Source organism: Panthera tigris, chromosome B4, assembly GCF_018350195.1.
Source record: "Panthera tigris isolate Pti1 chromosome B4, P.tigris_Pti1_mat1.1, whole genome shotgun sequence".
Classification (NCBI taxonomy): Eukaryota; Metazoa; Chordata; class Mammalia; order Carnivora; family Felidae; genus Panthera; species Panthera tigris.
The window spans coordinates 78,087,046-78,114,030 of record NC_056666.1 but is presented as its reverse complement, the minus strand read 5'-3'; the positions used below and the strand labels follow the sequence as shown (position 1 = coordinate 78,114,030).

At 43.2% G+C, this 26,985-nt stretch overlaps 2 protein-coding genes across 2 annotated transcripts; both read left to right on the top strand.

The window, feature by feature from the left end:
* The first annotated feature begins 778 nt into the window (after window positions 1-778).
* LOC122240101 (keratin, type II cytoskeletal 6A) lies at window positions 779-6,206 on the top strand. The gene is made up of 9 exons (XM_042990827.1): window positions 779-1,318; window positions 2,512-2,726; window positions 3,073-3,133; window positions 3,291-3,386; window positions 3,508-3,672; window positions 4,161-4,286; window positions 5,146-5,366; window positions 5,587-5,621; window positions 5,733-6,206. Exons 1-9 carry the CDS (start codon window positions 779-781, stop codon window positions 5,984-5,986), a joined length of 1,713 nt encoding a protein of 570 aa, XP_042846761.1. The 3' UTR covers window positions 5,987-6,206.
* Window positions 6,207-21,523: 15,317 nt separating this feature from the next.
* On the top strand, window positions 21,524-26,785 carry LOC102969197 (keratin, type II cytoskeletal 6A). Its single transcript, XM_007073101.3, has 9 exons — window positions 21,524-22,063; window positions 23,300-23,514; window positions 23,847-23,907; window positions 24,065-24,160; window positions 24,282-24,446; window positions 24,936-25,061; window positions 25,908-26,128; window positions 26,349-26,383; window positions 26,495-26,785. Exons 1-9 carry the CDS (start codon window positions 21,524-21,526, stop codon window positions 26,728-26,730), a joined length of 1,695 nt encoding a protein of 564 aa, XP_007073163.2. The 3' UTR covers window positions 26,731-26,785.
* Window positions 26,786-26,985: the final 200 nt, after the last annotated feature.

Here is a 26,985-nt window from a genome sequence, read left to right as displayed (position 1 = left end):
TGAATATATGTAAATTTTCAAGATAAGAAAATGATATTTTGGTTATATTTTTGAGTCTCTCGTTCAGACATAAATACAGAATTATATACAAACGAGACAACATGATCTCTGACATTTATTTTCCGATAATTTACAGTCATTATGGAATAGAGTAGGAATATGGAAGCTATCATATTGGTTGTGAGATAATGCTGTTTATATAGCTGAGTGATAAGAATATAGGGACTGATTATGTTGTTATGTTACTCCTTTACGTGGGTGAAATTTCAAGTAAAAGCAAAAAAATCATATTTAACTATTGTAATAAAGAAAAAGAATGAGAATGTTACTATCAAGGCATATGAAATAGATTATTTCAGTATCCTATCTCTGCTGGGTACAACATAAGTGGAGAGGAGAGCACTTAACTTCTGATACACATGCATAACATGCAGATCCTTTGTTTGAGACAGTGACTAACTCCTAGCTCAGTGAATTGAGAATAGTCTCATTGTATTGAGATCAAGTCAAAGCTGGAAGACAGGAGATATTTTCCCTGACTAAAGGAAGCCAAAAATGCAATCTTCGTTATTTCATAACTTTTCTAATAATCCAGATGTGACATCACTGTTTGTAAAGCCCAACCCTTCCCAATCTGCAAGCTCACCTTCCAGGACAGAACCCAGCCCATTTTCACCATATATAAACTGCTGCCGGGAGGCTCATCTCACAGATCTGCTCCTCTCAGCTCTACCCTCCAGCCTCTCACGCTTTCTTCAGCCTTCCCTCTTCAGCAATCATGTCTAGCAAATCCACCGTGAGGAGCCAAAGCGTCAGCCACCGTGGCTTCAGCACCAGCTCAGCCAGAGTCCCAGGGGTCTGCCGCTCTGGCTTCAGCAGTGTCTCTGTGTCCCGCTCCAGGGGCACTGGTGGCCTCGGTGGAGTGTGTGGAGGAGCTGGCTTTGGGAGCAGGAGCCTCTATAGCCTGGGCGGCTCCAAGAGGATCTCCATCGGAGGGGGCAGCTGTGCCATCAGTGGCGGATATGGTGGCCGAGTTGGAGGTGGCTTTGGCTATGGAGGTGGAGCTGCCAGTGGATTTGGTTTTGGTGCCGCAGCTGGTGGTGGCTTTGGGCTCGGTGGTGGAGCTGGTTTTGCTGGTGGCTATGGGGGCTCTGGCTTCCCTGTGTGCCCCCCTGGAGGCATCCAAGAGGTCACCATCAACCAGAACCTCCTCACTCCTCTGAACCTGCAAATCGACCCCACCATCCAGCGGGTGAGGACTGAGGAGCGGGAGCAGATCAAGACCCTCAACAACAAATTCGCCTCCTTCATCGACAAGGTGAGCCAGGAAGACCTGCCTCCACTGGGATGGCAGGCTCCCCAGACTAGACAATCAATGAATATCCTACTGGGGTGAGATTCAGGAGGGAGGGAGAAGGGGACTCAGAGGAGCTCTCCCCTGGGATGTCAGATGGCCTCCATGTTGACAACAGGCAGAAGGCGATGGAAATCACTTGAAACCACTGGGTCTCTTAAATGTCCTTCAACCCAGCCAGGGAACAATACTCAACTTGTGTTATCCATGAAGCAAAATAAGGCAATGAGAGAAAAGAATCGGTCAGCTTTACTGCTGAATATTCTAAGAGATTAAATAATAATTCCAGTGGAAAACTGTTCTAGGGCTCTGGACATGAGGAAAAAGGTGAAAGAAAAGAAAAAGATTTCTGAATGAATTTTAAAAAAGGGTCAGAAATATTTAGATAAAGATAGAAATAAGAAAAAGATTTCTGGCTGAATTAGAACAAAAGTCTCACAAACATTTACATAAATATAGAAATGCAAAATGTGTAGAAATAGAGCATGACCATTAGGGCATTTGTTATACAGGGCAATCATGCACTAAAGCAGAAGTTAATGGAATCCACTAATTAACTGAATTGGATTAACTCACTAGTTTCTGCACATTTAACAGTCCTTTACCTGAGGTACAATTTAAATATAACTTTCCACTTTGTAACAGAGAAATACTATGTTTTTAAATGTCTATTTAAGTATTTTGAGAGAGAGAGAGAGAGAGAGAGAAACTGAAAGAGAGAACAGGAGAGGGTTACAGGTAGAGAGACAGCACAGAGCCTGACAGGGGCTAGATCTCACAACACAGAGATGATGACCTGAGCCAAAATCAAAAATCAGAAGCTTGACTGAATGAGCCACCCAGGCACCCCAGAAATATTTTTAACTAGATGTGTGGTTGTGCTTTTCAATAAAAAGAGAAGAAATGTCGAAAGACGCTGATGGGCCGAATAGCTTAGTTGGTGAGAAGATGTCATAGGTCCATGGAAGAATTTCACACTAAGACCAGTGAGGTTGGAACGAAATAGGGTTGGGGGTGCAACACTGTCAGCCTGACCCTCTGTACATGGTCTGTAATAGCCCAACCTGGGCGACTACCCAAAGTGCGTGGGCACCTGTCAGGTTACATCTCTTTCTCCCGGGCTTTCTCTGGCAAATAACAATCTTGTCTTCTTCCAGGTGCGATTCCTGGAACAACAGAACAAGGTCCTGGACACCAAGTGGACTCTGCTCCAGGAGCAGGGCACCAAGACCGTGAGGCAGAACCTGGAGCCCTTGTTTGAGCAGTACATCAACAACCTCAGGAGACAGCTGGACAGCATCCTGGGGGAGAGGGGCCGCCTGGACACAGAGCTCAGGGGCATGCAGGACATGGTGGAGGACTTCAAGAACAAGTGAGCACAAGGACAGAAAGGGCTCCATTCCCTGAAGTGCACACATCAAGACTATTGGGTGACTAGGTCAAGATGTGGGCCTGATTCCATAGCAAAACATGTTCATGGAAATGAAACTCACAATTGTTGCCGAAAACAACCCAAAATAGCAAAAAGGCCATAGAGGTGCATGGGGAGAGAAAAAGATAAAAACAATTTAGGGACCCCCAAAAATCATTTTTGTGGCTCACTGGCAGGAAGCTCTTTTTGGGTATATCTCTTTTATGGAAAGTTGGGATTCCAGGACACTTTTTCTGTATCATCCTTGCCACTGGCTCAATTATGTCTTACCCTCTTCTGTGTCTAGATACGAAGATGAAATCAACAAGCGCACAGCAGCAGAGAATGAATTTGTGACTCTAAAGAAGGTGAGCTGCTGAAGATCAGGGGTTCATGTTCCTTTCTAGAAAGAAAGGACTCTTGGCCCCTGCACACATCCAAGAGGGGAGTAGATGGGGAGACTAAAAGGTGTTCAGACTGGGAAGGAAGGCTCAGCTGACTCCAAGGTGTTGGCTTGTTCCCCAGGATGTGGATGCTGCCTACATGAATAAGGTTGAATTGCAAGCCAAGGTAGATGCTCTCATGGATGAGATCAACTTCACCAGAGCCTTGTATGAAGCAGTAAGCATCCCCACTCCTCTTTTTTTGTTGTGATGGGGCTCTGCCAAGGGTGGAGGATCCCGGAGTGGGGTACGTCTGTAAGGCAAAGGGAAAGATGATCTGATGACCTTATGCTCTGCAGGAACTGGCTCAGATGCAAACCCACATCTCAGACACTTCCGTGGTCCTGTCCATGGACAACAACCGTAACCTGGACCTGGACAGCATCATCGCTGAAGTCAAAGCCCAATATGAGGAGATCGCTCAGAAGAGCCGGGCTGAGGCTGAGTCCTGGTACCAGAGCAAGGTGAGCCTTGAGTTGACAGGTGCCCAGGATTGCCTGTGTCCTCTTCCTAGACACCAGCAAGCCTACCCCCTTCGCTGGGAAAATCACCTCAAGGAAGCTGATGATTTCTCACAGGTGTGAACCCTGCACTCACAGAGCAGGCATTCACAGAATTTATGTGCTTATTGAGTAAGTCAAAGAACCCCGCTGCAGGAGGCTAGCTACATAGATAGGGATCCTTGCTTTTGTCTTCACCCTGAGTTGGCTCCCTTGGAAGCATAATACAGAACATTGCTGGCCTCCAACTGAACTAGGCAGCCAGCATTGCATGAAAAAGAGGGGCTGTGATCAGTGTACAGTATTCAGTGACCTTGCCCCGTCAACTTTCTCTAAAATGCCTTGGTGAGAAGTCACTAGCTCTGGGTGTGTTAAATGCCAGATTGAGAAGTCAGGTCACCATTAGCATGTGAAAACCCACATGCACCACCTTCTCTCCCTCTGGACTCCAGTATGAAGAGCTGCAGGTCACCGCAGGTAGACACGGGGATGATCTGCGCAACACCAAGCAGGAGATTGCTGAGATCAACCGCATGATCCAGAGGCTGAGATCCGAGATCGACCATGTCAAGAAGCAGGTACGGTGGGGGCTTCTGGAGAAGACAAGCATCGCTTCCTCACTCAACCACCAGGCAGCCATCAGCCACCATTTGGGAAATGCTGGGAATTGGGGGAAGAGCAAAGAGAGGGGTGCATGTGGCTCCCACCCTCAGTGAGTTCCCACATATGAGGACAGATGAGTGCTAACCCTACAGAATGACACAACCGCATGACAAGAGCAATCCCAATTAGTCAGAGTGTAGAAAGATCATCCCGGGACTTTTGAAAGAGATTACTTAAGGAGAATGCTTGGTTTAGGAATACAAGAAACAAGTGGGGAAAGAAAAGGGGAGGTCCAAAGTGGGGGGGGGGCAAGATTGTTCTAGATCTGCTCAACATCGAATTGAAACAGAAGTTGAGCAGTGACCCAGGATGAAGATCGGTGTTGCCCAAGCATGTTAGAAGACCTTAGGAGTGAGGAGGACAAGATCTCAATGGCCAGAAATGAAACTCATAGCCTTAAGTGAAGATGTTGGTAATTTTGTATAAATTAGGGGGCATCCACATGAATCATGAGAAAAGGTTCTGGTCTGGCTTTGGAGACAGCACTCAAAACAAACTGAGTGGGTCCATTTCTTTCAACTATGCTGGTATTTGGTCCAGTATAGGGTCTCCCACCCAGCGCTCAGAGAAGGTGGTTTAAAAAAGGCATATATGTCCTCATGTGGCTCCCAGACTACATAAATTGTGCAGAACAGGCAAAGACTGGGAAAAAATGTGGTAGAAGTCCCTTACCATCGTATCTGGGCTCTGGAACTGTTCCTCACTAGAAAGAAGTATGGCTACTCTCCTGGAGAACTACATTACGAGTTCCTTCTGCCTATCTTCTTGCTCTAGTGTGCCAACCTGCAGTCCGCTATTGCTGATGCTGAACAGCGTGGGGAGATGGCCCTCAAGGATGCCAAGAACAAGCTGGCTGATCTGGAGGATGCTCTGCAGAAGGCCAAGCAGGACATGGCCCGGCTGCTGAAGGAGTACCAGGAGCTGATGAATGTCAAGCTAGCCCTGGACGTGGAGATTGCCACCTACAGGAAGCTGCTGGAGGGCGAGGAGTGCAGGTGAGTAACTCACACAAGCTCCTCAAACCTCTGAATACATGTCCATGATGTCTGGCCATGAGCACAAGTTGAAGGCATTCTAGTTATGGCCACAATCATGACTCTCAGAGAATCTTAAAAGGCAGTTTGCTCATGGGTTATCCTCACATCGAGGCTTCCCACTCTGGTCCAGTGGTGGCTGCCTGAGGTCTCACGGTCCCTGTGTTTTCTCCCTTCCTAGGCTGAGTGGGGAAGGTGTTGGACAAGTCAACATCTGTAAGTACTCGGCTTGCCCCTCTCCCTTGCCCTTAGCCCTTCTGACGAGACTCAGACTGGCAGAATGAGCTCACTGTGTCCTATGTGTCCTTGTCTCCCTCCCCTTCACAGCTGTGGTGCAGTCCACCGTCTCCGGAGGCTATGGCAGCGCTGGCGGCTATGGCAGTGCCAGCGGTGTGGGCAGTGGTGCAGGCCTGGGCGGAGGCAGCGGCTACTCCTATGGCAGCGGCCACAGCCTGGGAGCTGGCTTCAGTTCCAGCAGCGGCAGAGGCATTGGGGGTGGCTTCAGCTCCTCTGGGGGCAGCAGTTCCACCATCAAATACACCACCACCTCATCCTCCAGCAGGAAGAGCTACAAGCACTAAGTCCTGCCATCAGCTCTTGGTCCCACGTTGTCCCATCTGCAACTGGATTGCCCTCTCTCAGGCTGCTTCTCCTCTCCGGTCTCTGGTTTCTTACTCTCTGACTCTGAGCAGAAACTGCTGAGTGCCTTCATTTCTCATCACTGCCTATACCTGCTCCACCTGAGCTTCCACTGCTCACCATCCAAAGGTCACTGCCTGGGTCCTACTCCAGGACACAGCAACTTCTTCTTGCTTCCACGGGCCCATGAATTCCCCATCTCTCAAGTAGTGAGGCCTTCCCTCACAGTGCTTGTGAAAGCATAAGTGATCAGCTCTATGAAAAACAGGGTTTGTGTCCCTGTCATGTGTTCTTCTCCTTGCTCTCTTCCAATGCAATAAAGCAGATTTATAATATAATTCATGGTGGAGTAGTGACTTGCTTCATTACCTTTGGGTCCTGAGTGTTTTCATCAGCCAAATGCCTTATCATGTGAAAAATACTCCCAATCCCCAGTACTTACTCCCATCCTCTAGACTGCTTCATCAAACCTCAGTCTCGCATCCTGATGTGCAGGATTCCTTGCCAGATTAGATTCCATGTAAATGCTTGTCAAGTGGAGTGGCAGGCATCTGGTCTACCATCAATGTAAAGTGTTTGCACTGCCTGTATTTGGGAGTAGCATCTTAGCCTCTTTGACTTGGTCTGTAAGATTCTCTGCCACTGCCCCAGCAGCCACCCATAATTCCCAGAGAAATATAGTACTGTCCAGTTAGAGCCAAAGAATAGCGACAAGAGAATAAGAGATTAAATTTGACTTGCAATTGCCTTCATGACCCAGAAACGTGCCTGGCAATAGCAATTAATATGTGTATACTGCTGAACCGGAAGTATACTTCTAGAAATGTGTCTTAAGAAACTAGTACAAATGCAGGAGGTTATATGTACATGGATGTGAATTCCAATAATCTTCACAACATGAAAAACTTGAAAACACTAGATTGGAGCAATTAAGGATCTACAAACTCAGGCACAAATCTTAGATGCTGACCTCTTGAAGTCTGAAGACAAAACAAGAATGGAATCTCCCTATTCCTTACCTCCTAGACCTCTTAACAGAGGCTCAAAGAAGTCAAGTTCTGTGCTCCGATGAGGTGATCTTGCATCCCCTCTAGCTGTGCCCTGGCCTGCTCTGGTTTCTAAGAATGGTTAAGGGAAAACTCAGGATACAGTGCAAGGATGGTCTGTTAACTTCTGCTTCCCAACCACCAGTCACCGTTTTCAGTCCCTGTTTTCCCCATGCCCCTAGCCCCAACTCAGCACAAGGGAAATTCTCATGGATTGGCTAATTTATAAAGATATTTCTGGATCCTACTATATCAGTACCCTCTTGTGTTCACTTGTAACCATTCCCACAAGGAACAGTGTCAGCCTTCCATTTTGGCACTAACTTACTACACAGAATTTATTTAATACCAGATATGTGATCCCAGTTCATGGATATGAAGGGCACCAAAGTATCATCAAATTGAATCCTACAGTGTATAAAAAGAGTTCTACACCACAATCAATGAGATTTAATGCATATAAGCGAGGCTAATTCAACATTCAATATCAATCAATTTAATCCACAATTTCAAATGGCTAAAGAAGAAAAAATCATATAATTGTAATAGTTTATGCAGAAAAAAATTAAATAACATGATCCAATATCCATTCATGATTAAGTGAAAAACTCACCAAACAATGAATAGAGGCAAATTCCTCATATTTGAGAATAATATTTTTTAAAAAACATGTAGCTAACATCACACTTACTGATGAGAGCCTGGACACTTCACTTCTTTTTGTTTATGTTTATTTATTTGTGTGTGTGTGAGAGAGAGTGAGCATGAGCAGGGGAGGCGCATAGAGAGAGGAAGACACATATTCCAAAGTAGGTTCCAGGCTCTGAGCTGTCATCACAGAACCCGAAATGGGGCTCCAATCCACGAACCCTGAGATCATGACCTGAGCTGAAGTTAGACACTTCACCAGCTGAGCCACCTAGGCGCCCCTGGACCCTTTAGTTCTGAGGTCAAGAATAAGATTAGCATGTGTTCTTCTCTCCACTTTTATTGAACAGTGTACTAGAAGTTCTAACTACACAATAAGATGAGAAAAAGCAATATAAGTTATACAAATTAGAAGTGAAGAAATAAAGCTCTCTTTATTCTCAAATGACATGACAGTCTATGTAGAACATCTGAAAACCTCTTCAAATAAACAAGCCAGTATAGCAAAGTTGTAGTACACAAGATTACTACTTAAAAAGTCATTTGCTTTTTTATTTTTGTTTTGTTTTGTTTTAATATAATTTATTGTCAAATTGGTTTACATACAACACCCAGTGCTCATCCCAATAAGTGCCCTCCTCCATGCCCGTCACTCATCTTCCCATCTCCCCCAAACCCCACACACCCTTGGTTTCTGTATTTAAGAGTCTCTTGTGGTTTGGCTCCTTACCTCTCTGTTTGTAACTAATTTTTTCCCCTTCCTTTCCCCCATGGTCTTCTGTTAAGTTTCCCAAGATCCACATATGAGTGAAAACATATGATATCTGTCCTTTTCTGACTGACTTATTTCACTCAGCATAATACCTTCCAGTTCTACCCATGTTGCTGCAAATGGCATGATTTCATTCTTTCTCATTGCCAAGTAGTATTCCATTGTATATATAAACCACATCTTCTTTATCCATTCTTCAGTTGATGGACATTTAGACTCTTTCCATAATTTGGCTATTGTTGAAAGTGCTGCTATAAACATTGGGGTACACGTGCCCCTATGCATCAGCACTTCATATCCCTTGGGTAAATTCTTAGCAGTGCTATTACTGGGTCATAGGGTAGATCTATTTTTAATTTTTTGAGGAACCTCCACACTGTTTTCAAGAGCAGCTGCACCAGTTTGCATTCCCACCAAGAGTTCAAGAGTGTTTCCATTTCTCCACATCCTTGCCAGCATCTGTAGTTTCCTGATTTGTTCATTTTAGCCACTCTGACTGGTGTGAGGTGGCATCTCAGTGTGGCTTTGAATTGTATTTCCCTGATGATGAGTGACATTGAACATCTTTTCGTGTGTCTGTTGGCCATCTGAATGTCTTCTTTGGAAAAGTGTCTATTCTTGTTTTCTGCCCATTTCTTCACTGGATTATTTGTTTTTTGGGTGTTGAGTTTGGTAAGTTCTTTATAGATTTTTGGATGCTAGCCCTTTATCTGATATGTTATTTGTAAATATCTTTTCCCTTAATGTTGAAATTTTAAAAAATTATCATTTATAAGTAGTACCAAAATATTAAATATACTTAAGCATCAATCTAATAAAATGTGAAGAGAACCTATTTGTGGAAAATTATAAAATATTGATATTTATGAAAGATACTGCATATTCATGAGTTAGAAGATTTGATATTATTAAGATGTCAATTTTTCCAATTTTGCCTTATTAATTCAACACAATCTCAACTGAAATTTTAGCAACCTGTTTTTTAGATTATCAACAAGTTGATTCCAAAGTTTATAGGGAAAGGCAAAAGACTTTTGCAAGGTTAAGTAAGTGTACACAGAAGGACTTTAGTCCTGTTTGATACTGCAATGGTGTATTCATGAAACTCTGAATTTGTCAAATCTCACAGAATTTTGTAGCATAAGACTGAACCTTAATATGTGAAATTAGAAAGGAATAATTCTTAAGATTGAGGAATCCTAGGTTGGAAGGTAGAATTAAAAAAAAAACTACTGTATTACAAATGTATGAAACAACCTCACGGAAAGGAATGGGGATAAAAAAGGTTGACCAAAGTAACTTTGGAAATGAGTGGAATCTGTAAGACTAAAGGCAACAGGAACTGTACACAAACATTGTAGTTGATAAGGATGATTCCCACAGAGGTATGGTGTAATACTTGGGATACCACTATACACATACACAGTGATTGGAAAATCAAGTAAATGGATGGCAGATGGTTGGAGCCTGGTTTCTCACTGTTGGTGCAAGTTTACATATAAGCAAAAGTTAAAAAGGTCTTTGTGATATTGAATTGGAACCGTAGACATCAACATGAGCTTATGGCTAGTTTAGGATAGATACAGATGGTTTTACATATGGTCACATTTAAAGATGTGTGTATACACAGGGAGGGGCTAGAATATATACATCGGTTTTTTGCTCTATCACCTAAGGGCACCTAGAAACAATGACACTCCAGGAGCGGTGAGCACATCTAGCACCCAGATCTTGGTTTCTAATACCGTGACCCAATATTAGTGTGATGGTTAATTTTATGTGTCAACTTGCCTAGGCCACAAGGTAGCCAGTATTTGGGCAAAAATTATTCTGTGTGTTTCTGTCAGGACTTCAGATGAGATTATCATTTACATTGGTCCTTTGTGTAAAGTAGATTGCCCTCCATATTGTGGGTGGTCCTCACCCAATCCGTTGAAGACCTGCAGAGAACAAAAGGCTGACCCTTCCCTAAATAAGCAATTCTCTTGTTTTGATGGCCTTCGAAGTGGGACATTGGCACTTCCTGGCTCTGCAACAGCCTGGCTGCCCTCAGACTTGAACTGGAACACAGCTATGCAGATTTTGGACTTGCCAGCCTCCATAATCACACAAGCCAATGCCTTAAAATAAATTGTTTTTTGTATATATATACACATGCATACAAAGGAAATATATATATACAGTTATTTATTATAAATATTCATATTTATTATAAGGAATGTTTATGTATTAGAAGATTTATCATAAGTAATTGGCTCACCTGATTATATATCATATATATGTAACTATTTATTTATTATAGATTTAAGATATATAATTATTATGTATTTATATGCTATTATATATTGTATATATTATAAATCCATGGATGTTTATATATATATAAATATATATATATATATATTTTCTTGTCTCCTTGGTTCTTTTTCTTTGGAAAACCCCAAGTAATACAATTAGTAACGAAGAAGTCTTCCTGGAGAAATAACTGATTGTAGGACTGGGGTGGGAAATATACAAGATAACCCTACTGCATCATTCAGGGCCAAATTTAGGAAATAATCAAGAAGCTCACTGAAAGAGTTCCAGTGGCCAAACTGGAACAATTTATGCCAGTAGGAAGGAAGGAAGGAAGGAAAGAGGGAGGGACAGAAGAAGGAAAGGAGGGAGGAAGGAAGGGAGGGAGACTGGGTTGTAATGCAAAATATAAAATAAATATTCATAAGCCCATACTGATATGAATCAATGATTAGATTTATTAGTGAAGGAAGCTAGACTACTCTTATGCAGAAGAATTCCCAATTATTTTCCTACATGGTCCACCCTCCAGCAGGTAGTGAATAACTCCTCCCCTCCCAAGTGGAGACTGGGCATAATAACTTTGTTCCAAAGAGTATAGAGGAGGAAATGGGTGGAGGAAGATGGCGGCGTAGGAGGATGCTGGGCTCACCGCATCCTGCTGATTGCTTAGATTCCACCCACATCTGCCTAATTTACCCAGAAAACCACCAGAAGACTAGCAGAATGCACTCTCCAGAGCAAAGCATAGACGAGAGGCCCACTGAAGAGGGTAGGAAGGGTGGAGAGGCAGTGTGCGCTACACAGACTGGCGGGAGGGAGCCAGGGTGGTGTAGGGGCAGCCAGCCCACCTGGCAAGGCAGAGCCCCCAAGTCTGGCTTGCAAAAGCGGAGGGGCCGGACGGAGTGTGTTCTGACAGCCAGTGGGACTTAACATCTGGAATGTTGTAAGTCAACAGCTCTGCTCGGAGAGCAGGAGGGCTAAAGGACAATGGGAGGGAGAGTTGTTGAGCCCCGGAAGACAGAGCTCAGCTTGGCAGGGAACAAAGGCGCTGGGAAGTGCCATCTCCCTTGCCCATCCCCCAGCCAAAATCCCAAAGGGAACCAGTTCCCGTCACGAACTTGCTTGCACCGCGCAAACACCCAATGCTGTGCTTCTGTGGATACATCCCTCCGACGGGTCTGCCTCCCTCCCGGTGCCACAGGGCCCCTCCCAAAGCGCACCACCAAAGGCAAAGCGAGCTGAGTCTGTGCCTCCTGCCCCTGTGCACCTCGTGGTTCCACCCGGCTAATATACCAGATCCCATCGAAGCAGCGCCACAAGCCTGGCAGTGTGTAAGTAGCCCAGACAGAGGCCACACCACTCCACAGTGAGTCCTGCCCCTGGGAGAGGGTAAGATAAGGTACACACCAGTCTGGCTGTGGCCCCAGCAGTGGGCTGGGGACAGACATCAGGTCTGACTGCGGCCCCGCCCACCAACGCAAGTTACTCCAAACAGCACAGGTGAAGAGCCCTGCAGTTCCCCCGCCACTCCAGGGATTATCCAAAATGACAAAACGGAAGAATTCTCCTCAAAAGAAACTCCAGGAAGTAGCGACAGCTAATGAACTGATCAAAAATGGTTTAAGCAATATAGCAGAAGGTGAATTTAAAATATTAGTCATAAAATTAATTGCTGGGCTTGAAAAAAGTATAGAGGACAGCAGAGAATCTATTACTACAGAGGTCAAGGGACTAAGAAACAGCCAGGAGGAGCTAAAAAAATGCTATAAATGAGCTGCAAAATAAAATGGAGGCGACCACAGCTTGGATTGAAGAGGCAGAAGACAGAATAGGTGAATTAGAAGATAAAATTATGGAAAAAGAAGAAGTTGAGAAAAAGAGAGATAAAAAAATATCCAGGAGTATGAGGGGAGACTTAGAGAAATAAGTGACATAATTAAACGAAATAATATATGCATAATTGGTATTCCAGAGGAGGAAGAGAGAGGGAAAGGTGCTGAAGGTGTACTTGAAGAAATAATAGCTGAGAACTTCCCTGAACTGGGGAAGGAAAAAGGCATTGAAATCCAAGAGGCACAGAGAACTCCCTTCAGACATAACTTGAATCGATCTTCTGCACGACATATCATAGTGAAACTAGCAAAATACAAGGATAAAGAGAGAATTCTGAAAGCAGCTAGGGATAAACGTGCTCTAACATATAAAGGGAGAATGATAAGGCTAGTGACGGATCTCTCTACTGAAACTTGGCAGGCCAGGAAGGAATGGCAGGAAATCTTCAATGTGATGAACAGAAAAAAAATGCAGCCTAGAATCCTTTATCCAACAAGTCTGTCATCTAGAATAGAAGGAGAGATAAAGGTCTTCCCAAACAAACAAAAACTGAAGGAATTCATCACCACTAAACCAGCCCTACAAGAGATCTAAGGGGGATCCTGTGAGACAAAGTACCAGAGACATCACTACAAGCATGAAACCTACTGATATCACACTGACTCTAAACCCATATCTTTCTATAACACTGAATGTAAATGGACTAAATGCTCCAATCAAAAGACACAGGGTATCAGAATGGATTAAAAAAACAAGACCCATCTATTTGCTGTCTACAAGAGACTCATTTTAGACCTGAGGACACCTTCAGATTGAAAGTGAGGGGATGGAGAACCATCTATCATGCTACTGGAAGTCAAAAGAAAGCTGGAGTGGCCATACTTATATCAGACAAACTAGACTTTAAATTAAAGGCTGTAACAAGAGATGAAGAAGGGCATTATATAATAATCACAGGGTCTATCCATCAGGAAGAGCTAACAATTATAAATGTCTATGCGCCGAATACCAGAGCCCCCAAATATATAAAACAATTACTCACAAACATAAGCAACCTTATTGATAAGAATGTGGTAATTGCAGGGGGCTTTAATACGCCACTTACAATATTGGATAGATCATCTAGACACTTGGTCAATAAAGAAACAAGGGTCCTGAATGATACACTAGATCAGATGGACTTGACAGATATATTTAGAACTCTGCATCCCAAAACAACAGAATATACTTTCTTCTCAAGTGCACATGGAACATCTCCAAGATAGGCCACATACTGGGTCACAAAACAGCCCTTCATAAGTATACAAGAATTGAGATCATACCATGCATACTTTCAGACCACAATGCGATGAAGCTTGAAATCAACCACAGGAAAAAGTCTGGAAAACCTCCAAAAGCATGGAGGTTAAACAACACCCTACTAAAGAATGAATGGGTCAACCAGGCAATTAGAGAAGAAATTAAAAAACATATGGAAACAAATGAAAATGAAAATACAACAATCCAAACGCTTTGGGACGCAGTGAAGGCAGTCCTGAGAGGAAAATACATTGCAATCCAGGCCTATCTCAAGAAACAAGAAAAATCTCAAATACAAACTCTAAGAGCTCACCTAAAGGAAATAGAAGCAGAACAACAAAGACACCCCAAACCCAGCAGAAGAAGAGAAATAATAAAGATCAGAGCAGAAATAAACAATATAGAATCTAAAAAAACTGTAGAGCAGATCAACGAAACCAAGAGTTGGTTTTTTTGAAAAAATAAACAAAATTGATAAACCTCTATCCAGGCTTCTCAAAAAGAAAAGGGAGATGACCCAAATAGATAAAATCATGAATGAAAATGGAATTATTACAACCAATCCCTCAGAAATACAAGCAATTACCAGGGAATACTATGAAAAATTATATGCCAACAAACTGGACAACCTGGAAGAAATGGGCAAATTCCTAAACACCCACACCCTTCCAAAACTCAAACAGGAAGAAATAGAAAGCTTGAACAGACCCATAACCAGCAAAGAAATTGAATCAGTTATCAAAAATCTCCCAACAAATAAGAGTCCAGGACCAGATGGCTTCCCAGGGGAATTCTACCAGACATTTAAAGCAGAGATAATACCTATCCTTCTCATGCTATTCCAAGAAATAGAAAGGGAAGGAAAACTTCTAGACTCATTCTATGAAGCCAGCATTACTTTGATTCCCAAACCAGACAGAGACCCAGTAAAAAAAGAGAACTACAGGCCAATATCCCTAATGAATATGGACGCAAAAATTCTCAATAAGATACTAGCAAATCAAATTCAGCAACATATAAAAGAATTATTCACCGTGATCAAGTGGGATTCATTCCTGGGCTGCAGGGCTGGTTCAACATTCGCAAATCAATCAATATGATACATCCATCACATTAATAAAAGAAAAGATGAGAACCATATGATCCTTTCAATCAATGCAGAAAAAGCATTTGACAAAATTCAGCATCCTTTCTTAATAAAAACCCTCGAGAAAGTCGGGATAGAAGGAACATACTTAAACATCATAAAAGCCATTTATGAAAAGCCCACAGCTAATATCATCCTCAATGGGGAAAAACTGAGAGCTTTCTCCCTGAGATCAGGAACAGGACAGGGATGTCCACTCTCACTGCTGTTGTTTAACATAGTGTTGGAAGTTCTAGCATCAGCAATCAGACAACAAAAGGAAATCAAAGGCATCAAAATTGGCAAAGATGAAGTTAAGCTTTCACTTTTTGCAGATGACATGATATTATACATGGAAAACCCGATAGACTCCACCAAAAGTCTGCTAGAACTGATGCATGAATTCAGCAAAGTCGTAGGATACAAAATCAATGTACAGAAATCAATTGCATTCTTATACACTAATAATGAAGCAACAGAAAGACAAATAAAGAAACTGATCCCATTCACAATTGCACCAAGAAGCATAAAATACCTAGGAATAAACCTAACCAAAGATGTAAAAGATCTGTATGCTGAAAACTATAGAAAGCTTATGAAGGAAACTGAAGAAGATATAAAGAAGTGGAAAAACATTCCATGCTCATGGATTGGAAGAATAAATATTGTTAAAATGTCAATACTACCCAAAGCTATCTACACATTCAATGCAATCCCAATCAAAATTGCACCAGCATTCTTCTCGAATCTAGAACAAGCAATCCTAAAATTTGTATGGAACCACAAAAGGCCCCGAATAGCCAAAGTAATTTTGAAGAACACCAGAGCAGGAGGTATCACAATCCCACACTTTAGCCTCTACTACAAAGCTGTAATCATCAAGATAGCATGGTATTGGCATAAAAACAGACACATAGACCAATGGAATAGAATAGAAACACCAGAACTAGACCCACAAAAGTATGGCCAACTAATCTTTCACAAAGCAGGAAAGAATATCCAATGGAAAAAAGACAGTCTCTTTAACAAATGATGCTGGGAGAACTGGACAGCAACATGCAGAAGGATGAAACTAGACCACTTTCTTACACCATTCACAAAAACAAACCCAAAATGGATAAAGGACATCTATTTAGGGGAAAAACCTCTCTGACCTCAGCCGCAGCAATTTCTTACTTGACACATCCCCAAAGGCAAGGGAATTAAAAGCAAAAATGAACTATTGGGACCTCATGAAGATAAAAAGCTTCTGCACAGCAAAGGAAACAATCAACAAAACTAAAAGGCAACCAACGGAATGGGAAAAGATATTTTCAAATGACATATCGGACAAAGGACTAGTATCCAAAATCTATAAAGAGCTCACCAAACTCCACACCCGAAAAACAAATAATCCAGTGAAGAAATGGGCAGAAAACATGAATAGACACTTCTCTAAAGAAGACATCCGGATGGCCAACAGGCACATGAAAAGATGCTCAACGTCACTCCTCATCAGGGAAATACAAATCAAAACCACACTCAGATATCACCTCACGCCAGTCAGAGTGGCTAAAATGAACAAATCAGGAGACTATAGATGCTGGAGAGGATGTGGAGAAAATGGAACCCTCTTGCACTGCTGGTGGGAATGCAAACTGGTGCAGCCGCTCTGGAAAACAGTATGGAGGTTCCTCAAAGAATTAAAAATAGACCTAGCCTATGACCCAGCAGTAGCACTGCTAGGAATTTACCCAAGGGATACAGGAGTACTGATGCATAAGGGCACTTGTACCCCAATGTTTCTAGCAGCACTCTCAACAATAGCTAAATAATGGAAAGAACCTAAATGTCCATGAACTGACGAATTGATAAAGAAATTGTGGTTTATATACACAATGGAATACTACGTGAAATGAGAAAGAAATATGGCCTTTTGTAGCAACGTGGATGAAACTGGAGAGTGTTATGTTAAGTGAAATAAGTCATAGAGAGAAGGACAGATTCCATACGTTTTCACTCCTATGTGGATCCTGAGAAACTTAACAGAAGACCATGGGGGAGGGGAGGGGAAAAAATGGTTAGAGAGGGAGGGAGCCAAAACATAAGAGACTCCTAAAAACTGAGAACAAACTGAGGGTTTATGGGGGTTGGGAGGGAGGGGTGGGTGGGTGATGGGTATTGAGGAGGGCACCTGTTGGGATGAGCACTGGGTGTTGTATGGAAACCAGTTTGACAATAAATTTCATACTAAAAAAACCCAAAGAGTATGGAGGAAAAAGGGTAAAAGAATAACTTTATAATAACTTTCCAAAAATCTGACAAACACTCCCTCAGCCAGGTGATCAGGGTTAACAACAATAGTAATAAGACACATCAAAGCATGTACCCTTGATACGATGTGATGAGAATGGAATGTTACCTCTGTGGTCTTCCTTTCAAAACCCTGTAACTCAGTCTTATCTTGAGAAATCATCAGATAAGGCCGAAATCTGAAATTCTGGAAAATATCAGTCCACTGCTCTCGAAATTTTCAAGGTCATCAAAACAAGGAAAACCTGACAACCAGCCTCAGGAAACAAGAGTTAAGGAGACATAATGACTAAACGTAATGTAGTATCCTGGATGAGAGCCTAGAACAGGAAGAAAAAAAAAAAAGAACATTGGTAAAAGCTAAAGAAATCCAAATAAACACAACTATTACTAATATATTTGTATTGGTTCCTTCATTGTGCCAGATGTACCATACTAACATGAGGTATTAATAAGAGAGAAATTGTGTGAGGTCTACAGGACCTCTCTGTACTACTTTTAGAAACTGTTTGTAAATCTAAAACTGTTCTGAAATGAAAAGTTTATGACAAAAACTGCTTAAGGTGTGGGGCTCAAAGTGACAGCCATATTTTTAACTAATACCAAATTTGTAAACAAAATTATACAACAACTAAGGTAGAGAAAGAGAGAGACAGAGACAGAGAGAAATAAATGAAGGACATATGCTAAAACAATATTGGTTATTTCAAGTTGTATTTCTTTTAATTTGTGCACTTTCTCAAAAATTATCCCAAAACAAGAAGAATAAGAAACATAAAACCAAACTCCACCTTCAACCACCAACATGAAACAATCTAAAATCCATTTAAAAAAAAAAAAAAGGAGCACCTGGGTGGCTTAGTCGGTTGAGCATCTGATTTCTGCTCAGGTCATGATATGGTTTGTGAGTTTGAGCCCCACATGGGTCTTGCTGCAGCCCAGAGCCCACTTTGGATCCCTTGTCCCCTTCTCCCTCTGCCCCTCCCCCTCTTGCACCCTCTCAAAATATATAAACCTTAAAAGAAATAGAAGAATATTCTCACAGACATAGAAAAATGCAAGACAGTTGTTCAGAAACTCAGAGAGAAGATGCCCACAGTTGCAAATCTCAGGGAAGAACACTCAACACCAACAAATCCAAACCAAACAACTCAATAACCACGAAGGAACACCAAACAAAGCCAACACAGGTTTTCCTACGTGCCAGACGCTGTTGACTCACTGCACTGCTGCTAAGTCCCTGTAAAGGACACTTCATCAGGTGCACATCCAAGAATCCGTTGTTTGCAACAATCAGAACTGGGTGTGTGGGCTGGAGGCAGGACCCCATTTGTCATGAAGTTTCACAAAACTGTGAAGGCTGGGCTGAATAAGGAATCCGTCCAGGCTTATTGGCAGCATTTTGTTGGTGAAGCAAAGAAAGCAGAGACGAAATTGTGAGCCACTCTGTGGTGACCTTTGTTGGCTTGTCAGAGTTAAAGCTTAGAGGAATTATTCACACAGCCCTGTGTCATAATGAGAAATCCTATTCGCCTGGATATGGCCCTGGCCCCCCTCCCAGAATACCTCCTGCAAATGGCAGGGCCAGAAAGGGCTTGCTTCATTCACAGATGAGCACTGGTCAGAAAGGAACCATTCCAGGGAGCCTGGGTGGCTCAGTTGGTTAAGCGTCCAACGTCAGCTCAGGTGATGATCTCACGGTTCATGGGTTCCAGCCCCGTGCTGGGGTCTGTGCTGACAGCTCAGAGCCTGGAACCTTCTTTGGATCCTTTGCTTCAGATTCTGTGTCTCCCTCTCTCTCTCTCCGCTCCTCCCCTGCTTCTTCTTCTTCTCTCTCTCTCTCTTCCCTCTCAAAAATAAATTAACACTCATTAAAAAAAAACAAAGGCAGAGATAAAGGAAGCATTCCAGGATCACAATAGGCACCTTCCATTAAGTAACACAGGGACAAACAAGAGGCATGTGAAAAACACTCAACAGAAAAAAATTCCAATAGTATATTTCCCAAAATTCAATGAAATAGACACCATGATAAAATCAGAGAACAAATGGGGCAATTGAATGAGATAATAAAGGAGAAAATGAACTGGAGGAGCTCAGAAAAGGAGCCAAGAAACAAGACAAAACCACACTAGAAATGAAGGCCACGCTGAAAGCAGACAGGGAGGTGAAGGCATTGCTGAATGGGCAGTAATGGACATGGAAAGGGAGGTAGACGGGGAGGGGGGGGGGTAGGGCTTGCAGGCATGAAACAGCCATCACTGAACATTAAAGGAGGACGAGGAGAAAACACATAAGAAATACCATACAGGCGTAACTGAAAAGAGGATATAAAGGTGGATATTATACAAACATGGATATGCATAAAATATATACTTTTTAACAATATGGGCACCCTCTGTACATATACACTCTCCCCAATATCTCTCTCCATCTCTTTCTTCTCTCTCTCTCTGTCTCTCTCTCTCTCTCTCTCTCTCTCTCACACACACACACACACACACACACACACACACACCACATACCCCAGGAAAAACACAGAAACACCCAAATGAGGATACTACAAAGATACACAGGAACTGAGAACACCGCTTGAATCCATATATAGGAATTGGCTGCTTGGGGAATGACCTTGAATGTATATTTTATTCCTTGAACGTCTTCAACATTCTCCCTCAACGTCTAAACATTGAAGCAAGTGTGTAAGTAACAATATTCAATATATGAGTAGGCAGTCTATACATCTACATCTGGAATGTTTAAACAGATAGCACATTAAGTTTCTAGCTTTACCTATCACTTTACAGGATATATAAAGGACACAGTAAGATGTTTAATGAGGCACCATGAACACGCAACTAGAAAAATCCAAGGAATGAAACACTGCACCTGACAAAGAACCCAGTCTCTTTAACAAATAAATTGTATGGAAAAAATGAAGAAGAATATACTGACTTAAATGATTTAGAAGATATTATCTAAAAGACATTTCACACACAAATAACAGATATAGAGCATATTTGGATCCTGATTCTGACAACCAAAATAAAAAAATAACACCAAGAGGTATATTGAAGACTGAATACATACCTGCTGATGTTAATGAATATATACATTTTTAATATATGAAAATGGTACTTTGGTTATATTTTTAAGTGTCTGTCATTCGGACATAAATACAGAATTATATACAAACAAGACAATATGATCTCTGACATTTGTTTTCCAATAATTTACAGTCGTCAAGGAATAAGGTAGGAATATGGAAGCTGTCATACTGGTTTTGAGATAATGACTTTTATAAAGCTGAGTGATAAGAATATAGGGACCGATTATGTTGTTATGTTACTCCTTTATGTGGGTGAAATTTTACATAAGAGCAAAAGAAAAGTCATATTTAACTTCTGTAATAATGAAAAATAATGAGAATGTTACTATGAAGGCATATGAAATAGATTATTTCAGGGGCGCCTGGGTGGCGCAGTCGGTTAAGCGTCCGACTTCAGCCAGGTCACGATCTCGCGGTCCGTGAGTTCGAGCCCCGCATCGGGCTCTGGGCTGATGGCTCGGAGCCTGGAGCCTGTTTCCGATTCTGTGTCTCCCTCTCTCTCTGCCCCTCCCCCGTTCATGCTCTGTCTCTCTCTGTCCCAAAAATAAATAAAAAACGTTGAAAAAAAAAAAATTTAAAATCAAGGTAAGATGTTTAAAAAAAAAAAAAAAAAAAAAAAAAAAAAGAAATAGATTATTTCAGTATCCTATCTCTGCTGGGTACAACACAGGTGGAGAGGAGTGCACTTAATTTCTCATACAAGAGCATAACATGCAGAACTTTGAGACAGTAACTACTCCTACCTCAGTGAATTGAGAATAGTCACATTATACTGAGATCAAGTCAAAGCTGGAAGACTGGAGATATTTTCCCTGACTAAAGGAAGCCAAAAATGAAATTTTCATTATTTCATAACTTTTCTAATATACAAGATGTGACATTATTGTTTGTAAATGCCCAACCCTTCCCAATCTACAAGCTCACCTTCCAGGACGGAGCCCAGCCCATTTTCACCATATATAAACTGCTGCCGAGAGGCTCATCTCACAGATCTGCTCCTCTCAGCTCTACCCTCCAGCCTCTCACGCTTTCTTCAGCCTTCCCTCTTCAGCAATCATGTCTAGCAAATCCACCGTGAGGAGCCAAAGTGTCAGCTACCGTGGCTTCAGCACCAGCTCAGCAAGAGTCCCAGGGGTCTGCCGCTCTGGCTTCAGCAGTGTCTCTGTGTCCCGCTCCAGGGGCACTGGTGGCCTCGGTGGAGTGTGTGGAGGAGCTGGCTTTGGGAGCAGGAGCCTCTATAGCCTGGGTGGCTCCAAGAGGATCTCCATCGGAGGGGGCAGCTGTGCCATCAGTGGCGGATATGGTGGCCAAGTTGGAGGTGGCTTTGGCTATGGAGGTGGAGCTGCCAGTGGATTTGGTTTTGGTGCCGCAGCTGGTGGTGGCTTTGGGCTCGGTGGTGGAGCTGGTTTTGCTGGTGGCTATGGGGGCTCTGGCTTCCCTGTGTGCCCCCCTGGAGGCATCCAAGAGGTCACCATCAACCAGAACCTCCTCACTCCTCTGAACCTGCAAATCGACCCCACCATCCAGCGGGTGAGGACTGAGGAGCGGGAGCAGATCAAGACCCTCAACAACAAGTTCGCCTCCTTCATCGACAAGGTGAGCCAGGAAGACCTGCCTCCACTGGGATGGCAGGCTCCCCAGACTAGACAATCAATGAATGTCCTACTGGGGTGAGATTCAGGAGGGAGGGAGAAGGGGACTCAGAGGAGCTCTCCCCTGGGATGTCAGATGGCCTCCATGTTGACAACAGGCAGAAGGTGATGGCAATCACTTGAAACCACTGGGTCTCTTAATTGTCCTTCAACCCAGCCAGGGAACAATACTCAACTTGTGTTATCCATGAAGCAAAATATGGCAATGAGAGAATAGAATTGGTCAGCTTTACCTGCTGAATATTCTAAGAGATTAAATAATAATTCCAGTGGAAAACTGTTCTAGGGCTCTGGACATGAGGAAAAGGGTGAAATAATAGAAAAGAAAAGAAAAGAGAAGAGAAGAGAAGAGAAGAGAAGAGAAGAGAAGAGAAGAGAAGAAAAGAAAAGAAAAGAAAAGAAAAGAAAAGAAAAGAAAAGAAGAAAAAGAATTTCTGGCTGGATTAGAAAAAAAAAGACTCAGAAATGTTTATATATCATAGAAATACTAAATGTATAGAACTAGAGCATGACCATTAGGACATTTGTTGTACAGGAAAATCATGCACTAAAGCAGAAGTTAATGGAATCCAATCATTGACTGAATTGGATTAAATCATTAGAGTCTGCACATTTAACAATCTCTTAACTGAGGTACAATTTAAAAAAAATAACTTTGTGCAGTGGAATAGGAAAATAATATTTTTAATGTTTGTTTATTTATTTATTCATTCATTCATTCATTTATTTTGAGATAGAGCAGGAGAGGGGCAGATCAAGAGGCAGAGAGCCTAGAGCCCAACAGAAGGCTCAATCTAAAAACAGGGGGGTCATGACCTGAGCCAAAATCAAGAGTCAGACACGTAACTGACTGAGCCATATAGCCACCTGGAGAAATACTATTTTTAACTAGATGTATGGTTGTGCTTTTCAGTAGAAAGAGAAGAAATGTTGAAAGTCACTGATGCACTATATAGCTTAGTCAGTGAGAAGACATCATAGGTCTCTGGAAGAATTTCACACTAGGACTGCTAGGGTGGGAAGGAAATATGTTTGGGAGTGCAACACTGTCAGCCTGACCCTCTGTACATGCTCCGTAATAACCCACCTGGGTGACTACCCAGACATGCCTGGGCACCTGACAAGTAACATCTCTTTCACCTTTGCTCTCTCTGGCAAATAATCATCTTCTCTCTTCCAGGTGCGGTTCCTGGAGCAGAAGAACAAGGTCCTGGACACCAAGTGGACTCTGCTCCAGGAGCAGGGCACCAATACTGTGAGGCAGAATCTGGAGCCCTGGTTTGAGCAGTATATCAACAAGCTCAGGAGACACCTGGAGAGTTTAGAGGGGGAGAAGGTCCAACTGAACTCAGAACTCAGGGACATGCAGGACATGGTGGAGGACTTCAAGAACAAGTGAGTTCAAGGAGAGAAAGGAGTTCAGTTCCCCAAAGTCTTCAAGATTATTGGGTGACCAGGTCAAGATGTGGGCCTGATTCCATAGCAAAACACGTCCATGGAAATGAAAATCACAATTATTACCTAAAACAAACCCAAAAGACAAAGGGTCATGGAGGTGGATAGGGAGAGAAAACAATTTAGGAACCACAAAAAGTCATTTTTGTGGCTCACTGACAGGAAGCTCATTTTGGGTATATCTCTTTTATGGAAAGTTGGGATTCCAGGACACTTTTTCTGTATCATCCTTGCCACTGGCTCAATTATGTCTTACCCTCTTCTGTGTCTAGATACGAAGATGAAATCAACAAGCGCACAGCAGCAGAGAATGAATTTGTGACTCTAAAGAAGGTGAGCTGCTGAAGATCAGGGGTTCATGTTCCTTTCTAGAAAGAAAGGACTCTTGGCCCCTGCACACATCCAAGAGGGGAGTAGATGGGGAGACTAAAAGGTGTTCAGACTGGGAAGGAAGGCTCAGCTGACTCCAAGGTGTTGGCTTGTTCCCCAGGATGTGGATGCTGCATACATTAATAATGATGATCTCCAAGCCAACGTGGAGGCTCTGAAAGAGGAGATCAACTTCACCAGAGCCTTGTATGAAGCAGTAAGCATCCCCACTCCTCTTTTTTTGTTGTGATGGGGCTCTGCCAAGGGTGGAGGATCTTGGGGTGGGGTACGTCTGTAAGGCAAAGGGAAAGATGATCTGATGATCTTATGCTCTGCAGGAACTGGCTCAGATGCAAACCCACATCTCAGACACTTCCGTGGTCCTGTCCATGGACAACAACCGTAACCTGGACCTGGACAGCATCATCGCTGAAGTCAAAGCCCAATATGAGGAGATTGCTCAGAAGAGCCAGGCTGAGGCTGAGTCCTGGTACCAGAGCAAGGTGAGCCTTGAGTTGACAGGTGCCCAGGATTGCCTGTGTCCTCTTCCTAAACACCAGCAAGGCTACACCTTTCGCTGGGAAAGTCTACTGCAAGGATGCTGATGATTTCTCGCAGGATATGTAACCTGCTCTCATAGAGTAGGCATTCACAGAATTTATGTCCAAGTTCAATTAAGTCAAAGAACTCAAGTGCAGGAAGGTAGCTACATAGATAAGGATCTAGTGATTCTTGCTTTTGTCTTCACTCTGATGCTGGCTCACTCAGAAACATAATATAGAACATTGCTGGTCTTCAACTGAACTAGGCAGCCAGCATTCCATTAAAAAGAGGGTCTGTGATCAGTGTACAGTATTCAGTGACTTTGCCACATCAACTTTCTCTAAAATGCCTTGGTGAGACGTCACTAGCTCCAGGTGTGTTAAATGCCTGGTTGAGAACCCAAGTCTTAAAAGTCCATATGCACCACCTTCTCTCCCTCTGGACTCCAGTATGAGGAGCTGCAGGCCACCACAGGCAGACTGATGAATGATCTGCGCAACTCCAAGCAGGAGATTACTGAGATCAACCGCATGATCCAGAGGCTGAGATCTGAGATCGACCATGTCAAGAAGCAGGTATGGTAGGGGCTTCTGGAGAAGATAAGCATTGCTTCCTCACTCGACCACCAGGCAGCCATCAGCCACCATTTGGGAAATGCTGGGAATTGGGGGAAGAGCAAAGAGAGGGGTGCATGTGGCTCCCACCCTCAGTGAGTTCCCACATGTTAGGACAGATGGGTGCCAACCCTACAGATAATACAATCACATGACAGGAACAATTTCAATTAGACTGTAAAAAGATTGTCCAGGGACTTTGGAAAGAGATTACTTAAGGAGAATGATTGGTTTAGGAGTATAAGAAACAAGTGGGGAAAGAAAAGGGGAGTTCCAGAGTGGGGCAAGACTGTTCCAAATCTGTTCAACATTCAATTGAAATAGAGTGTTGAGCAATGACCCAGGATGAAGACCCATTTCCCAAGCATGTTAGAAGCCCTTAGGAGTAAGGAAGACAAGATCTCAGCAGCTAGCAATGAAACTCATACCTTAGGTGCAGATGTTGGTGATTTTGTGTAAGTTAATGGGGCATCCCCATGAGATAATCAGAAAAGGTGATGGTTTAGCTTTGGAGACAGCACTCAAAACAAATGAATGGGTCCATTTCTTCCAAGTATGCTGGTATTTGGTCCAACATAAGGTCTCCCACCCACCCCTCATGGAGGGTGGTTTAAAAATGGCACAGGTGTTCTCAAGTGGCTCCCAGTCTGGGTAAGTTGTGCAGAACAGAAAAAGACTGGAAAACATGTGGTAGAAATCCCTTACCATAGTATCTGGGCTCTGGAACTGTTCCTCACTAGAAAGAAGTATGGCTACTCTCCTGGAGAACTACATTACAAGTTCCTTCTGCCTATCTTCTTGCTCTAGTGTGCCAACCTGCAGTCCGCTATTACTGATGCTGAACAGCGTGGGGAGATGGCCCTCAAGGATGCCAAGAACAAGCTGGCTGATCTGGAGGATGCTCTGCAGAAGGCCAAGCAGGACATGGCCCGGCTGCTGAAGGAGTACCAGGAGCAGATTAATGCCAAACTGGCCCTGGACGTGGAGATTGCCACCTATAGGAAGCTACTGGAGGGTGAGGAGTCCAGGTGGGTAACTCACACAAGCTCCTCAAACCTCTGAATACATGTCCATGATGTCTGGCCATGAGCACAAGTTGAAGGCATTCTAGTTATGGCCACAATCATGACTCTCAGAGAATCTTAAAAGGCAGTTTGCTCATGGGTTATCCTCACATCGAGGCTTCCCACTCTGGTCCAGTGGTGGCTGTCTGAGGTCTCATGGTCCCTGTGTTTTCTCCCTTCCTAGGCTGAGTGGGGAAGGTGTTGGACAAGTCAACATCTGTAAGTACTTGGCTTGCCCCTCTCCCTTGCCCTTAGCTCTTCTGACGAGACTCAGACTGGCAGAATGAGCTCACTGTGTCCTGTGTGTCCTTGTCTCCCTCCCCTTCACAGCTGTGGTGCAGTCTACCATCTCTGGTGGCTATGGCAGTGCCAGTGGTGTGGGCAGTGGTGCAGGCCTGGGCGGAGGCAGCGGCTACTCCTATGGCAGCGACCACAGCCTGGGAGCTGGCTTCAGTTCCAGCAGCGGCAGAGGCATTGGGGGTGGCTTCAGCTCCTCTGGGGGCAGCAGTTCCACCATCAAATACACCACCACCTCATCCTCCAGCAGGAAGAGCTACAAGCACTAAGTCCTGCCATCAGCTCTTGGTCCCACGTTGTCCCATCTGCAACTGGATTGCCCTCTCTCAGGCTGCTTCTACTCTCCCGTCTCTGATTTCTCTTACTCTCTGAGCAGAACCTGCTGAGTGCCTTCATTTCTCATCATTGCCTATACCTGGTCCACCTAAGTTTCCATTGCTCAGCATAGAAATTCAACCTCTGATTTATACCTTAATACAACCATAACTGGGGCCTCACTTTGTTACCAAAACATTACTCTTGCC